This window comes from Anguilla rostrata, chromosome 2, assembly GCF_018555375.3.
Source record: "Anguilla rostrata isolate EN2019 chromosome 2, ASM1855537v3, whole genome shotgun sequence".
In the NCBI taxonomy this organism is placed as follows: Eukaryota; Metazoa; Chordata; class Actinopteri; order Anguilliformes; family Anguillidae; genus Anguilla; species Anguilla rostrata.
Window position 1 is genome coordinate 58,548,030 of NC_057934.1, and position 18,156 is coordinate 58,566,185.

The 18,156-nt window shown below is 45.4% G+C and overlaps 1 protein-coding gene across 1 annotated transcript; it reads left to right on the forward strand.

Moving 5' to 3' along the window:
- The first annotated feature begins 11,399 nt into the window (after positions 1–11,399).
- On the forward strand, positions 11,400–15,926 carry LOC135249279 (claudin-6-like). The gene is made up of 2 exons (XM_064324766.1): positions 11,400–11,738; positions 13,365–15,926. Exon 2 carries the CDS (start codon positions 13,544–13,546, stop codon positions 14,192–14,194), a length of 651 nt encoding a protein of 216 aa, XP_064180836.1. The 5' UTR covers positions 11,400–11,738; positions 13,365–13,543; the 3' UTR covers positions 14,195–15,926.
- The last annotated feature ends 2,230 nt before the right edge of the window (positions 15,927–18,156 follow it).

An 18,156-nucleotide genomic window follows, 5' to 3' on the forward strand; every position in this document is an offset into this window, starting at 1 on the left:
TGCTGTCCAGAAATTGAGAAAAAGAAGACATTTCTTTAAACAAAGGCGGAACTTTTGTGCCCTACATGGCAACAGAAACAACATCATAAGGGTGAGCCTTGCACTATACTGACACCTAGAGGGCAAACTTAATTCAAAGTTTAGCAAGGCTTTTCTGTAATTTGGCATGGCTGAATAGAAGATCATGTGGTATTGTTTGGGCATTAGGGTTGGGGGGGTAACCACCCCCACCGAGTGTACATTAAACTTGGTGGGGGTGAACTGGGGAAAGCAGTAGTTGTCATTGTGGACGAGGTGATTGCAATCACAGGCCTTGCTAATGCTGGAGGATTTTACCCTGTTAATTGCCACATTAAGTGGGTTTTTGTTCAGAGAGTTTTTATATTAAGTTTATTCAAGCAAGCACACACACTCACTCACTCGCGCACACACACACACTCACTCATACATACTCTCTCACACACACGCACATTCACTCATACACACTCACTCTCACACACACAAACACACTCACTCTCACTCACACAAACGTACACACAAGCACACACACTCACTCGCGCACACACACACACTCACTCATACATACTCTGTCACACACACGCACATTCACTCATACACACTCACTCTCACACACACAAACACACACACTCTCACTCACACAAACATACACACATGCACACACACACACCCTCACTCTCACACACACTCACACACACACACACATACACATGCACAAGCACACATATATTCACACACATATATACATGCACTCACACTCACCCACATGAACACACACACACGCACCTACACACACACAGTGATGAAAAAGTAATTTCAATATTTACTAATGGCCTTCTCTGTAATTAGACAGAAATAGGTAATCTCATACATCTAGGAGTTAAGGTCTGATATCATCTCTTCTTTGGCAGGTATTCAAACCTGGCCATTGTGTGAGGATGCTTGCTGATTTGATTTCACTGAGGCTCACAGTGAATAGCAATTTGTCCTTGCTTACTTGATGGGTATTCATCACCATCTCCCACAGATGGAACATTTTCTTTTCTTTTTTCCTTGTTATACTCCATCTTTGTAAGAGGTACTGCACAAAATTACCTTCGGAACACTTCCATGGCAACCATTCACAGCTCAGCATTAAGTGTTTAAAATCTAGGATGGATTCTGACAGCTGTTTCAGGTGTCCTTCTTTCTACATAAAAAGTGGGTAGATTTTATCCATTCCGCCCTTCATTTATTGCTCTGTTCAGTGTCCTTCCTTCCTTTACAATCGGTCCAGTGGCTGAGTCACAGAATGATATGCTTTGTGAGGTGCATTCAACTGAAACTTAAAAGTTTGAACTTTGCAGATGTCCTCTCATCCTGCCTCATGCTATGCCAGAACAAAAAATAAACCTCAAAGAGATATCCACCAGGTCGCCGTGGCCAACATCGAAAACATGCCTTTTATTTTTGACACGTCGAACAACAGCTCTCTCAGGAACACGATTTCAGTGTTTTAGTGCTCTGAGGTGTTTAATCGTGACTATTATGAGTATAATGATAATAATCTATTAATTAAAATAACCCTGATATCAACCTAGGACTGGGTATTGATTCACACACTGATATACTTTTTATATTTAAATTAATTAATCTTTTTTGTATAAGAGAAATGCAAAACCGTTATGATGGAATGGGCTTTGGTGTACTATGCAAGATTTTTCTCCTTACAGTGGTCCTGTGTTTACAATCAAAGAAGCATCCTTCTCCATCCATAACCCTGACCACTCATCTCCACTTTTAGATTTTTATCTGTTTTATATCATTTACCATTTATCTGTTTCAATTTATTACATTGCAAATGTTCGATAGCTGTCGGCATTGAGGTAAAGCAATTTCAAGGTTGACTCCAGTTTTTTGAACGATCCCTGTCGGACAGTCATTTCTCTTCGCTGTAGCAGAGCTGCACTTGTGCTTCTTTATTTCCACCATTGCAGTAGCTAGCTAGCTACAAACACTCTGCTGAAACCTGTGACCACACCCACCCTTCCCCCACATAGAGAAGTGTCACGCTCAGAGAAGTCCTGAACACGTCGGATTCAGCAAATGTGCGCAACTGCCAATACACCATAGATATGACTGAATATGGTTATTTTATAATATGTTCAAGCTAAAAATCCTGCATATTATGCCATGCCTTTAAAGCATTTAATTATGTCTGAGAGAGAAGCAAACAACTTATCCAGTAGAAGTATGAACAGAAATAATATAATCCACAGTTCCACATAAAAAGAAAGGTCTGGAGCCGTACCAGAACTAGGCTAACAGTTGAGACCCTGGGTTTTAAACAGGCGGTCCGCAGACTTCCGGGGGTTCTTGAGGGTACAGCGAAGGGTCCCTAGCCAGATATGCAGAGACTATATATAGATTTGGAAAACTGTTTAAAAATATAAAACCTTTTTTTTAAATAGAGATCATTTTATAAAATACATTTTCGGGCCGACCAGAGGAGTATGGGTTCTGGTTCCTTCTGAGGTTTCTTTCTATCTGTTACAATGAGTTTTTCCTTGCCACTGTTGCCTTAAGCTTGCTCCTGTGGGGGTTTTGGCCAGGGTTATCTGTGTATTGCGATAATTATTTGTGAAATGCGCTATATAAATACATTTTGATTTGATTTGAAATACAACCATTCTTAACTTATGATGGGGGTCCCTGATTGCCTTTAAGCCTGTCTGGGGGTAACTGGTTGCCTTTCAGCCTGAGTGGGGTCCCTGGTCTAGACTGTTTTGCCCATATTTGAATACCTGATATGTTGACATTGGTTTAGATTACCAACCGCGAAGAGTTCTACAGGTAAAATTCAGAGAAGCAGAGAGAAACCTCATCTACTTGTGATTTGCAGTGATTTACTCTACTTCTAATGAATAAAAGGATCAGATAATGTTGATCATCCTTTTTTTTTTTACACTTGCGACTAGCTACACCAGAGGTTTTAAAACCCTGCCCTTCCAACATTGCAGAAAAATATCATGACTCTCTCTCACAGACCTGTAGATACTTAAACAGTTCAAAAAACTCCCATCCACCTGCCACGTTTCTGCCCAGCCATAGTCATAATTACAAACAGAGGCAGTTAATCACATCAGGAGCTCTATAGTTAGCTTTTTGTTGTTCTATTTCTGGTTCACGCAGCAGGGTGGGACAGGGGGAGCTGGCCAGTATCTATTTAGAGTGTGTGTGTGTGTGTGTGTGTGTGGGTGGGGGGGCATTCAGAATTCAAACAGGGGTTGAGCAAGGGTGGGTACGGGGGGGCTCTATCTGTTTCTACATTTTCCCATAAAGCTCTGGTTTTAATTCAGGCTAATAATTTAACTTTTTTCACATTTTAGGTAAGTTTCTTGGTAAGCTTGTGAGGGACGGCCGAAGACTGTTCTCGTGTCTCGGTGTGAAACATCCACACTGTGCTCTTAACTACAGTTATACCAGTGTCGGTCTATGTAGGTAACTAACAAATGGAGACAAACAAACGCCTGCATGTACACCAGCCCTCCAGCAGCAGAACTGGCCATCTTAGCGATAGAGGGAAGACGCGGTGTCATAGTGGGATGAATACAGAGGGGGAAAATCCAGGTTCAGAAAGAAAAAATCTTCCCCAGTATATTTCTCCAATTACATAAATTTGCTAATTAGAACAATTAATCAGTCAGGAAGCAGAACTAATTAGTGAAATCAGCTTTGTCAGTTCATGGGTGGAAGAAGCACACGGCATGGGAAGAAGAAGGGGGCCCACAGAGACTGCGTTTGCACAGGCGCCAAAATTTCCACACGCCCAAGACATTGGCCTGGTTGTCCATTTAGATCAGGGATCTCAAACTCAAGGTCTGCAGCACTGCAGTGGCTTCTGGTTTTCAGTGCGTTTCTGTGTTCACATGCTGAAACCCACAGACAGGCCAAAGCAGGGCTGCCCAACCCTGTTACTGGAGATCTACCATCCTTTATGTTTTCATTTCGACTCTAACAAAGTGCACCTAATTCAACAGCTAGATATCATGCTGAGCTGCTAATTACTAGAGTCAGGTGTCAGGCCAAATTAGGGTTCAAATGAAAACATACAGGATGGTAGATCTCCAGGAACACCCTGGACCAGAGCATGTGGTCTGCATGCTGATTTGTCTTCCGACCTGTAACCTCAGGTTTTAGTTTTCTGACAGCTCCATAAACTACGCTGGTCCACTCCTGTACTTGAGCAGAGTAAAATCTCTAGGATACACCCTGCGGTCTGCAGCTGTAGCTGGTGCTTATGCAAATGTCAGGTGAAGACACGATTGAGCTAATTAAACGATTAAGAGCAAAAAGCTGGCGGGCCGTCTGGTTGTACACCGCTGGTTAAGGGCGAGCCAGCCGGAGAGAGACGAGCGTGTGCCGTGGAAACACATTGCAGGGGCCTGCAGAGCGTGAACAGGAGGAAAAACGTGACTCCAGCCCAACAGCAACAACAAAAAAAAAAAAACACCTCGTTTGACACAAATTGTGAGCGGGACAAAATGGCCCCGGGGGCACGGCTATTGTTGCGCGAAGGCGGGAGGGCTTTTCACTTTCGCTATCGCTTTTTTTGCTTTTGAATGGAGCCGGCCCGGAGCTCATCTGAGGCCTGTGCCACGGCCCCCCGCCCCCAACAAAGTGTGCGGCGCTCGGGGTCTTCTTTTCAAACGAACGAGCCGCAAAAAGCAGACGTGACCCCCGGACAGCTGTGAACTCGCTCCCCTGAGCGGGCAGCCTTCATTTCGCGCCTCTTCAGAAAGGCTTCTTTTGTTGGCGCCCACGCACGGAGTACTCCCGCCCGGGAAACAAACCCCGCTGAATGTGCCATTATTCTTTGTTTCTTGTTACTCTCTTTTTCTTTTATTTTCTTTTAACAGAAAGGACAGCTCAACACGCTCGCCGGGTCATTCTGCAGCGACAGCTGAGCGGCCGACACGTTTCTCTGTGAAATACTGGGGGGGGTGGGGTGGGGTGGGGGTTGGGGCAGCTGCTGTGAACTGTCTGTGTCAGTACAAACGTTAACTTTCAGTGGTGCTGGGGTTTGTGTAGGTGTCTGAACTGAGTGAATATGGTTTCCCAGTGCTAATCATGGACTCCTGTGTGTGTGTGTGTGTGTGTGTGTGTGTGTTTGTGTTTTTGTCTAGACGTGCGTGAATGCTTTGCTTGAGCGAGCGTGTGTGTGTGCGCATATATGAGTGTGTGCGTGTTTGTGTGTATGTGTGCATGCGTTTGTGTTTTTGTCTAGACGTGCGTGAATGCTTTGCTTGAGCGAGTGTGTGTGTGCGCATATATGAGTGTGTGCGTGTTTGTGTGTGTGTGTGTGTGTGTGCATGTGTTTGTGTTTTTGTCTAGACGTACGTGAATGCTTGAGCGAGCGTGTGTGTGTGTGCATATATGAGTGTGTGCGTGTTTGTGTGTGTGTGCACGCGTTTGTGTTTTTGTCTAGACGTGCGTGAATGCTTTGCTTGAGCGAGGTGTGTGTGGCCATATGAGTGTGTGCGTGTTTGTGTGTGTGTGCATGTGTTTGTGTTTTTGTCTAGACGTGCGTGAATGCTTTGCTTGAGCGAGTGTGTGTGTGCGCATATATGAGTGTGTGTGTGTGTGTGTGTGTGTGTGTGTGCATGTGTTTGTGTTTTTGTCTAGACATGCGTGAATGCTTTGCTTGAGCGAGTGTGTGTGTGCGCACATATGAGTGTGTGCGTGTTTGTGTGTGTGTGCATGTGTTTGTGTTTTTGTCTAGACGTGCGTGAATGCTTTGCTTGAGCGAGCGTGTGTGTGGCACATGAGTGTGTGCGTGTTTGTGTGTGTGTGCACGCGTTTGTGTTTTTGTCTAGACGTGCGTGAATGCTTTGCTTGAGCGAGTGTGTGTGTGTGCGCACATGAGTGTGTGCGTGTTTGCGTGTGTGTGTGTGCATGCGTTTGTGTTTTTGTCTAGACGTGCGTGAATGCTTTGCTTGAGCGAGCGTGTGTGTGTGCGCACATATGAGTGTGTGCGTGTTTGTGTGTGTGTGCATGCGTTTGTGTTTTTGTCTAGACGTGCGTGAATGCTTTGCTTGAGCGAGCGTGTGTGTGTGCGCATATGTGAGTGTGTGCGTGTTTGTGTGTGTGTGCATGTGTGCATGTGTTTGTGTTTTTGTCTAGACGTGCGTGAATGCTTTGCTTGAGCGAGCGTGTGTGTGTGCGCACATATGAGTGTGTGCGTGTTTGTGTGTGTGTGTGTGCGCCTATGTGAGTGTGTGCGTGTGAATTAGCGTCTGCGTGCGAAAGTGTGTTTAGCGAGAGCGGGCGAGCGCGTGGCGCGTCAGGAGGTGAGCAGGTGCTCTCCTCACACCGGCGTCAGGTTTGCCCCCTCGTCCGCCAGGCGTCACGTGACGCGGCGCCACGCGGCAGGAAGTCCCCCGAGCGAGAGCTGCGCGGCCGGCGGCCTCTGCCTCGGCCCGCGAAAATCACTCTCCGTTCCGAGGGGACAGCGACAACAACAGGAATGACCCCCAATCCAGCGCCGGGCCAGAGGCCAGCGCGGCTCGACACGTGAGCCCGCCGCGGAGAGACAGCCCAGGGACACAAGCCCCGGCACAAAGCCGCAGGCTCCTCTCATCTCCAATCCGCAGCGCAGGCTAAACCCTGCATCTTTAGCCCACACGCGAACGCACCTTCCATATGCAGAGGGACACAACGGGGTCAGCGTTAAGAGAAAGAAAGTGCGTGCGACCCGTCGTGCAGCGTATTCCAGATGCCGTCCTCTGTTCAAACACTGTTGTTAATTACATGTGGCCCAGATCCCACAAGCCCTTGCCCATATATCCTTTGGAGCGTGTATATTTATATACCATGTGATGCTGTTGTTGTTTTTGTCACTGTTCGTGGTAAATAAACGTCCCTGTTTCACTGTCACGTCTGCTCGATCCCGCCCGCTAGGTACCGCTACTCACGCAGCGCTACAGCGCGCCGCCCCGCCGCGACTCCGACCGCTGCCCCTCGCCAGCGGCGCTACAGCGCGCCGCCCCGTCACGACTCCGATCGCTGCCCCTCGCCAGCGGCATTCCATTCTGCTTCTCCCGCGGGACAAAGCACCAAAACTGCGCCAGCGGAGGTGAACTACGACCTTCCACGTCAGTTAAAAAAACAAACGGCTTATAGCTACGCGAAACCGCGGCGGCGCTGACGGACGGCCTGCCTTATCGGGCACAGCGGCGAAGGCGCGCCCGTCAGACCGGCAGGTGGCTGCGGCCGTGGCGAGACCGGGGAGGTACCGACCGCCGGAGGACTCGCACGCGAGGCCTGGCTTCGGGGCGACGACAGAGCTGGCATCGGCCAATCGGCTCTCCGCGTTCCAATCAGCCCTTGGAGGGGACGCGGAGCGTGACGGAGCGCCGGGGACCGAGCCACGCAGAGAGATGAGTGATGGGAAGGCTTCTGATTGGAGGGGCCACAAGGGCGGGTGGCTTCCCCCGCTGCCCCTCTCAACCCCAACGCGCGCACACACGGTGCCCAGCGCGACGTTGATTACGCCGAACCTAATTCCAAAATAGCCCATTTATTTTTTCAAAATCTGTTTTTGTTTGATCAAAGCTGAGGAAAGTGACAGTAAAGATTTTTCATGATGTTCAAGTCATTTTCGGTGAGAAATGAAATTATATTTAATTAAAAATAGCAGTTTGATGAAACTGATAATAAAGGATTAACTTTAGGTTGTTTCCTTTGAGCATACTAGCCAGCAACTCTATTTCTAGTACAGCAGCTTGCTAATCACCATCTGTCTCGTTGTTCGCTCACTCTGTCTCTTTCCTTACAGTAAACCTCCTTCCTGAAGGTTCCAATCCTAATTACCTGTTACTTGTGTGTGTAGGAGCAATGCATGCTCATCCAAGCAGCTTACAGTTTTTCTGAATTGCTAAAACACTAAACCCCATTCTCTGAATCAAATGCTCAGTGGCCTAAACCCATTTGTCGAATCAATCACTCTTTTGGCAAAACTCCAAACACATTCTCACTCATTAAAACACATTTCACACTGTGATGCACTTGTGATGCACTTGTTGCAAAATGGTAAACACGGGCGGCAAAAGTTAAACACAACTACAACACAGTTGTCATCGTTTACACACAACAACTCAAAATTGTTCACACTTGTTTCTAATGATGTAATCAAACCAATTGTACAGAATATAAGCCAGTTCAGAGTGCACAGATGGCACACGTGTGTTGAATGTTGATACCAACAATGGATGGAAACAATCTGAGAGGAGGAAGAGTATGTGTAAGAGGTGGTGGACGAGGAGGACGAGTATGAGGATGAGGAAGAGCAAGACCAAGAACAGTAATTTCAGATGAAATTCGGGCAACTGTGATGTCCTGTCTATGCCGTGGTTTGGGACAATGTCAGCTTTCACCGTGGTGTCCGTATACGCGAATGGTTCAACATCAACCTGCGATTCATAAATGTTTGCTTCCACCATACAGCCCTTTCCTCAACCCAACAGAAGAGTTTTTCTCTGCGTGGCAGTGAAAGGTCGATGACCAAAACTCATATACCAGGGAAAATCTCTTACAGGCAATGGAATTGCCCTGTGGTGACATAGGTGTGGAGTAGTGTCAAGGCTGGATCCAGCACACCAGAGGGTTTTTCCCCCGTTGCCTGGCAAGGGACAACATTACAGGCATTTGGCAGATGCTCTTATCCAGAGTGTCTTATCCACAACGTTGCATGTGATGTGGACGAAGTCCTCTGGCTGGACCCAGCACAAAGACGTGATGCTGAGGCAGAATGAATCTCCCATTGACTTTTGAGTGTACTGTAATGTGCTTTTCATTTACAGTTTTCTTTGTTCTTTGGGCTTACTGTATTTTTATGCAAGTGCTGAATATACAGGCATTCAATACTGTATTACTTGCAGTACTTACAGTATACAATATATTCATTGTACTAAGTTGTGATTACTATACTTTTTTATTGCAAAATGCATTTACTACATACAATAAACATTTTTTCTATAACTACATGCCCTGGATGCTGTGTTCTCAATTTTTTGATGTAGTGTCTAATGAATGCTCTGTAGTGTTCATATATTGACTGGCAGTGTGTATGGTCTGAAAGTATTGTTTGATTTTGAGCACAGATTAAATGGTTTTGAGGCGATTGTTTGATTTTTCCAGGAGAGTCAGGGGTTTTGTGAATGTAGTTTGAATATTTGGTTTTGTGTTTAAAGTTTTGAGAAAATGGGTGAAGGTTTCAAGAAATGTGTCTTAGCAATTGTAAAAAACTGTAAAACATACGTGTTAGATTGCTCAAGTGTGTGCACATATGCATGAATGCACACACACAAATAAACATACACACACACACACTCACACACACGAATACACATGCACACGAACATACACACACATATGCACACACACACACGCACAAACATACAAATGTGCACACACACACTCCCAAACATACAAATGCACACATACACAAACACAAACATACACGCATACACACACATACACACACACACACAAACCTGTACACACAGAATACAGAGAAACCGAAGCACACAAAATAGGGTCCTTGTCACAAAAAAGTTCTTTTCACAGAACACTGCCACCAGCAGATGGCACTCTAAAGCCATTTGTTGCAGCTGCAGATGTTACTCACATAGTAAAGCGTTAAGAAAACAAATTACTCAAATAAAAGGCCTTTATTGAGAGTAGAAACCTTTCAGTGACATAAAGATATTAGAAGTGTTTATTTTATTTTTACTGCACTGCTCGCTTATTTAAGGTAGGGGTCACCAACCCTGGTCCTGGAGAGCTGCAGCTGCCTCAGGGTTAAACCAAACAAGCTTTTTAAACATTTTGGTTTGTGTCTGATGTATATGCATTTGGCGATTTAGAATTTTAAAACAATGGGTTTTGTTGTTGCTTTGAAGAAAGTTTGTATTTTTATCAGATATGTTGAAATGAGCTTTTTCTATGTTTCTGTTTCTTTATCATTTTTTACTTTTAAAGGAAACTTATTTTAATGTTTGGAATTGCGTAAGCAATAATGACATATTCCTTTTCTAGCCAAGGTTTTCACTAATTTGAAGGCCTGCCTGGTTATTTCTGCATTGTCAAAGTGCTGCCTTACAGGGATGTTCACTTCATTGTTGATGAAAACAGAAGGCATTGTGAAGCATAGAATGGATTTCAGTGCCATGTACATTTTCCAGTTTTTTGAAAATAACTCTTGGTACCATGACATCACCGAATCAGAAATATTTCCATCAGTTGCATACCCCATGTTTTCACATATCATAAGGCCAACGTAGAACCATAGTGTATTCCCCATTATGCTGACAGATTGTAATATGTAAGTGTAAATGTAAGTCTATTAAACACACCGCTAATATAATGTAACGCATGACCAAACGTATGTGGACACCCCTGCTACTTTGTGAGTTTAGCTGCTTCAGCCATGCCGATTGCTAACAGGTGCATAAAATCAAGCATACACAGCCAGGCAATCTCCATCGACAAACATTGGAGGTGGAATGGGTTGTACTGACGAGCTCAGTGACTTTCAACACGGTGCTGTTTGAGGATGCCACCTTTCCAACAAATCAGTTTGCCAAATTTAGAGCTGCCCCAGGTCAACTGTAAGTGCTGTTATTGTGAAGTGGGAACGTCTAGGGGAAACCGCGGCTCAGCCACAAAGCGGTAGGCTGCACCAGCCCTCACGGTCTCAGAACGGGACCGCTGACCGCCTGTCGTCTGTCCTCAGCTGCAGCACTACAGAGTTCCAGGCTGTCTCTGGAAGCAACGGCAGCACAAGCGTGGAGGTTGATATAGCTACAAAGGGGGGGCCATCTCCATATTAATGCCCATGGTTTTGGAATGAGATGTTCAACAAGGACGTAAGGGTGTGATGTTCAGGGGTCCACATACTTTTGGCCATGTAGTGAATGTGACATTTCGACAACAAACCTGGTCATCTCATTACAAAAATATAAAACTGCCATCATTAATGAGAAATCAGCAGATAATCTTGTGTAGCTGGACATGCTTTATGAGTGTGAGTATGAATCTAGCAACTACAAATCATACTGTATGAAAGGTAAATGATGAAGGTGCTGAGTGAAGAGTCCAATCTTCAGTCAAAGTCATAAAATATGGTAGAGAAGTCATCACCGAAAGCGAAACCTAAAACATTAAGGCTTCCAAGCACAAGAGGCACATTCTGTCTCCAGAAAGCAGAAGACGGAAAAGAAGACAAAGAATGGGTGGAAAAGGGGGATAAAGAGGAGGAGGAGAGAACAGTGGACTATTGTGTGTGAATGTGAGACAGGGGTGTAAAATCTTTGGCAAACACACGCGCATGCAGACGCACATATACACACAGTCACTTGCAGTCGGACGCTCCGGACTCCAGTGTAGCTTTTCCTCCAGGACTGAGCTAACGTTAGCAGGGCTTCCCTCAGCTCGTAACCTGTCATCTGGGCCAGTGAACTTCGCAGAAAGTCAAGTCTCTGAACAGACCTGCGGACAGCCCCGGCGTAAGGTCTCCGTGTCCCTCTCTGGACCAATCAGAAGGCTCGCAAGGACAAGAACAAACATCCAACAGGAGCTGCATCAGGGGTGGAAAAACACAAGCCATCTGTGAACCAAACCAGAGAAGCAGAGCCCCAGGTCACCTTGCAGCTGAGAGACTCTGCGTCAGCACGGCCAAGGTAACATGGGTACAGGTGACAGAGGGGTCAGGAGATCAAGGTTATAACTTCTGGGTTTGTAGTCTTAGGTGGGGCAGCAATGTTTTACCTACGATGAAGTAGCTTAGCTTGAGCTGCACCGGACTGAGCGTTTAGTGTTGCCAGATTTGGAATTTATGAAAAGCGGTCACTGTGTACATGCTCTCCTAGGTGGCATAGGGCAGCTTGGAGCTTGATTATGAAGCAAGGGGAAGGGGAATAAGGAGAAGGGGGAATGGTGGGGGAATAAGGAGAAGGGGGAATGGAAGATGGAATTCAAATATGGGCAAATTTAAATCAGTTATTCAGAACCGGACATTTATGTTGTCCAGTGGGGACCACAAACCAGACTAATGTGAAAGACGGATATTCTGGTCCAAAGCTGAGCATCTGACACCCCTATGAGGCTATGAGGCTAGCCATATGAACGATCAGCCGCGGTCACTGCACAGGGCAGGGACATCTGCTCCCCAGCACAGCCAGCATACGGCGGCCCACCAGCGGCTCGCCGGCGGCACAGATGTGGCTCCGTCGGCATTGTGCAGTTTGGCGGCAAATTGGTCTGCTGGCAGACAGTGGAGGCCAGACCGCTGAGATGGGAATCAGCTGTTGAGACAACAACACAGTTAGTGGAAGGTCTGTCACGCAAGCAGACTGCAATTATGTACATTTCCCATGATCTGGTACTACTATTTAAATGTGATTTACATTATAATCGTCTTTAATGATTGATTTCTTAACTTTCCTATTTATTTCATCGGTATTGTAGAAAAAAGTGTTTATATAAGTGAGGGCATATGTATACACTTGTATAAAAATATGTATGTGCACATTTCTATATGCAAAATAATTTGGAAGAGTGGACTGGAAACAATATGAGCATTTAGCCCACGCTGCTGGTCCCCTGTATTAGCCTCTTGTCTTCTCATGGGATGATTCATTCAACTGCTACGCCGTAGTTTGACACCCACAGCTTGTGTAAGACACCGTGCCCCACAATAACACTGGAATGCATTACATTACATTACAGGCGTTTAGCAGACGCTCTTATCCAGAGCGACTTACTCAACTTTTTGCATAGCATTTACATTGCATCCATTTATACAACTGGATATATACTGAAGCAATGCAGGTTAAGTAACTTGCTTAAGGGTACAACGGCAGTGTCCAACGTGAGAATTGAACTGGTGACCTTACCCATCCTTACCCATTATACTACACCGCTGCACTGAACGCATCTTTCACTCCACTAGGCGAACCCAAGAGGGATCTATTATGTACTCTTGAATTCAAGTTAAGCAACATTATTAATGCACTGTATTTAGTTCCCGTGATTAATAATCATTACTCTGAAACATAATCAGTTGGGTGAAGGAGCATGTTTTAATTTGTATCCTCAGTAGTTGTCATATATCAATATTTTGACTGCTGAGAATTGCAGGTCGCCACTTAATGATTAATCATTATTTTTAAGAAAAGCTCCCAACGGAAATGTATTTTGTCATAACCACCAATCAACCAATTATCACTGTTGGAGAAAGACGAAGGGGAGAAGCCTGTTGGTAGTGGTGTCATTTCTCTGCATCTCATTGCTTGTTTTCTAAACAGTGGGCACTGGTGAACAGCTGGCGGACCCCAGGGAGAGGCTCTGAGGAGAACCAGACAGGTCTGAAGACTCCGTGAGGCGCCAGGGTTCAAGAGAGGCCAGCAGCAGATCCCCAGCCGAGCCACAGCCCCGCCTCCCTCCCTCCTCCCTCCTCCCCCTCCCCACTCCCTTTCCCGCCATCATGGCGTCCACCGGCCTGCAGCTGCTGGGCCTGGTCCTGTCCCTGCTGGGCTGGGCGGGCGGAGCCATGGTGTGCGCCGCCCCCTTGTGGCGAGTGACCGCCTTCATCGGGAACAGCCTGGTGCGCGCTCAGGTGGTGTGGGAGGGGCTGTGGATGAGCTGCATCATCCAGAGCACGGGCGAGATCCAGTGCAAGACGTACGACAGCGTGCTGGCGCTGCCGGGCGACATGCAGGCCGCGCGCGGGCTCTGCATGCTGGCGCTGATGCTGTGCGCCCTGGCCCTGGCGCTGGGGGTGCTGGGGGCCAAGTGCACCCGCTGCCTGGGCCGGCCGTCGCTCAAGGCCCGCGTGGCGCAGGTGGCGGGGGCCCTCTTCCTCCTGGCGGGCTTCCTCTACCTGATCCCCATCTGCTGGACGGCCCACGCCATCATCCGCGACTTCTACGACCCCGCCGTGGCCGACCCGCACAAGCGGGAGCTGGGCCCCGCCCTCTTCCTGGGCTGGGGGATGTCGGCGCTCCTGCTGATCGGCGGGGCGCTGCTCGCCTTGGGCTCCGCCTCCCCGGGGCCCGGCTCCTCCCTCAGTTTCAGGGCAAAGAACAACCCCAGCAAGCCGGCCGAGGGCGAGGAACCTGCCAAGGCGTACGTCTGAACCCCCTCACCACCTGGTGACCGACCTTTCATTACTGAGTGTGACTCCTTCAGAATAATGGGATTTCCCTCTGCTGACAATCTTCAGCTAGTCAGTGATCTTTCTTTACATAGTTATATCTCTCATTATTATTATTATTTAAAATTTTTATTTTTGATTATTATCCATCCATCCATTATCTATACTCGCTTATCCTGGGCAGGGAGGTGCCGGTGCCTATTCCAGCATTCATAGGGCCAGAGGCAGGAATACACCCTAGACAAGCAACCAATCTATCACAGTATTTTATTATTATTATTATTATTATTATTATTATTATTATTGTAATCAATTGTAGGTTGTAGTGTATAGTTTGAGGAGGTTTTGAAGAGGAATGCACTGATGCCCTTATCTCAGCTTCTTGATTCATCACACAATCTGCGCCATGTTACTGTTCTCGAGCAGAGCTTCATCCAGCCTCAAGCTCTGGGTCCAAACATGTAGGCTGGACATGCAGCAGTGTAACTGCATGCATTTTATTCAGGCAGACATGTTCCATGCAACACCTAAATGCTTTCTCATCCAATCCAGACCTTTCTAGCTGATGTTGAAACGATATTACCCAGAGAGCCATGTTGGCAAAATAACTGTTTATAAAAGCTTAAGCTTACTTGGCTTATCGGTCAGTTTATTTATATTGCAACCCCAGAACTTATGCTAATATGGAGAAATTAAGACACTGAATTCTATTGTACCTGAAATCAAAGAGGAGACTTTTTTCATTTAACAGAAGATTTTTTTTTTGTTTTTTGTTTTAAATTGTATTTTGCATGCAGTTCTCACATGGCTGTATAGGTGGGACTGAGGGAGGGGGGAGAGGGGGTTGGTGAACTTTTTGCTTTTTTTGGGGAAAATGGATGTTCACATGTTACACATTGTGATGTCCTGCTTTGACTTTTTCATTTTGCTGTCAGTGTAATTCCCTGAGTGCACTAATCAAGCACTAGATGAGAATGGTCAGAAGGCTCTGTAGGATTGTAGGCATTGGGGACTATGGACAGAAAACAAAGGAAAATCTGTGTGTATGAGTCTCTGTGAACTGTTCTCCTCAATCCACCCACATCTCTTAGTGGAGGCATGCCTGTATGTGGGTGCACTAGAAATACTAGTGTTTGCATTATTAGTAATGTGTGAGTGAGTGTGTGTGTGTGTGTGTGTGTGTCTGAGAGAGCATGCATGAATGTGTGTGTGTGTGTGAGTGTGTGTGCGCGTTTGTGTGCGCGTGCGTGTGTGTGTGTGTAATAAAGTATAGTCTGTGTGTTGCCATTGTGTGTGTAGGCGCTAGACCACATGGTGGGTGCAGTTCTGGGAAAGTTAATCACTCAATGTTTTATTAATGAGAAATAGCTGGGATCTCTCTCATTCCTCACAGCCTCTGTCCACTCTGGCCAGTACACGGCATATGCATGAGCATGTCCATGCCTCTGTTCAGCAGTCATTGTGTCCACATTCATTTTCACCAGTGTTAATTAATCTCATGCCTAATATCACAACATGCTGTGATGCACATACCTGTGTTGGTCACTAGCATTTTTACCATTTATTTGTGCTTGTGACAGGAAGGACCGCAAACAAAAATAAGTTTCATTACTTTATTGTCTTATTGTGTTATCATTCATTAATTTAAAGTGCAGTCATTATGCCAAATGTCTTCAGAGATGTGTGTGATTTCATTTGTATTTTAATTATCAAATAAAACCAATCAATCACTCATCACAAATTAAGCCTGATGTTGCCATTCTGTGCCCTGATATTGCTGTAATGTTTGTTTATGAATTTATATGGAGACAGGGGATCTTTGGCCTCACTCTGCTGATGTATAATGGGTCTCGGCACTCCAATCTGTTGCTGTGCCAGGGTATTGTGCATTGCATTATGACCATGCATTACTTTAATCTGGCAGACGATGTTACAAAGCAAAGCACATAAGTGCACTCAGTAGGTTTACGAGAACAGTGGTATTTCAGAAAAGAAGATGGATCATTTCAAAGCACATCCAAACTCCCCCCACCACCAACACAACCTAATAAGTGCAGGTTTTTTAATAGCAGGGCTATTTTTCTAGGTATGTATTTGCGATTGTAAAAAAAGAATCTGATCTTGATTGACCTGGTCTGGTAAAATAAAGGGCAAGTCAAAAATATATAAATAAATAATGGTTGTCGTGGCGTCAGACTGGAAGCATCAGCTGCCGAAGAGGAGTGACGTGTGGACAGGCGCAGGCAGCACAGACGGAACAGACAGAGCTTGAGAGTCGTGGAAATCCATTCTAACAGGAAACAATGCTGTGCCTGACTGGAGTCTCAGGAAGCTTTTTCTGGATTTTACAAATGCACGCAATTGAGCGTTTAACTGGCACAGTGTAACGCACAGTCACAGAACAGGGGTGCTGTGGGCTTGTAGGGTTCAGTGCCTGAGTAGAGTGCTGCTGTTGCACTGGGCCTCTGTAACAATGTGCTCATCCTGCTTTGCTTAGGTAAATAATAAATACACATTAATTATTTTGGAAAAAAATGTAATAACCAAATTAAACTGCTGGGGGAAAGTGCTGTTGCTAAAAGCAGAAACGTAATGTCAATATTACTGAACTGCTAACTACCATGAAGTTTTTAATTGTGAGATATTTTCTGCCTCTGCAGAACGCTTACATTTTCCACCATTTCTATTATTCTCTGTCCCAAAACATTAGAATATACACAGATAAGTGTTGTGTCATGACTTCAAACGGAGCTACTGTGATCCATATGGAGCAGGGATACTGGATGTAGTTTTGGGAGAAGGTGGAAGGTTTTGTGCATGTGGTGACTAAATAAATACAAATTTATTTGTAATTTAATTTACAGTGTAACCTTGATATTCTTACAAAGACACAGCCTGTCAATTCCTTCAATTTACTCCATGCTAAAATTTTTCTCTACAAGGGAGTTGATGTTTACTAGAAGTGAAATGAACTACACTGCTGTTGACCAGGCAGTTGTTTTTACAGGATTTCCTGTACAATTCTGGCACCTAGTGGCAACTAAGGAAATAGCACATACTTCGTAAACGACCAAAGGCTCCAAGACCACAGGTGTCCGCACGGGTGGGTCAAGGTGGTCTACCCGTTTAGCATGACAGAACTATCACACATATTTGTTATTGCCCATCTAGGTAGTTTTGGCCGATCTAGTTCTATGCAGGTGAAATTATATGAATATTTCCAACTATACTGCCGACTAAAGTGGTGCTTGAACTAACAGTGGGACCCAAAAAATAAATGAATAGCTTTCCAGTGACTGAGTAAATCTAATTAACACAGGACTTTGTCTCCTTAATTATATGCAATACATGCACGGACAGAAAAGTCAAAAGGTAATTCCTCAGTTGAATGCAATAACCGTAACCATTCATAACATTACAAATTCGCTAGCAGGGTTGGGCAGTCGAAATTTCTAGCGATTCATGGGTGTGAAATGCAGGCAGCGATTTTATGTTCATATCCAGGGGGCGGTATACTTTTTATTTGTATGAGTTAGCACCCGTATCACGTGAGGGAGTCTCGTCAACTCTATGCCACAAAAAAGCAGGAAGTGCAGAAGAAATAGAAGCCAACGTACGATTTCGCCATCAAGTCCCTGAAATCTGTTTGTAAAAATGGGTAAAGGAGGGGGTGCATTTGAGAGGCTACTGGGTAAGACCGTTTTTAATAATAATAATAATAATAATAACAATTAATAAATAAATAAAACCTTTCGGCATGAGCAGATAGGCTAGTGTTTTTCGTTTAACGTTTTGTTGTTGTCTCGACAGTCATCCGCCCCAGTCCCGGTTACATTGTATTGTCTGGATCTGTTGAGTTCAGTCAAGGCCTTTACATCGTTCATCCTCCGCCGTTTGTTATTAAATTCTTGTCTGACGTTACGTTACTATTCTGAGGATCCAGT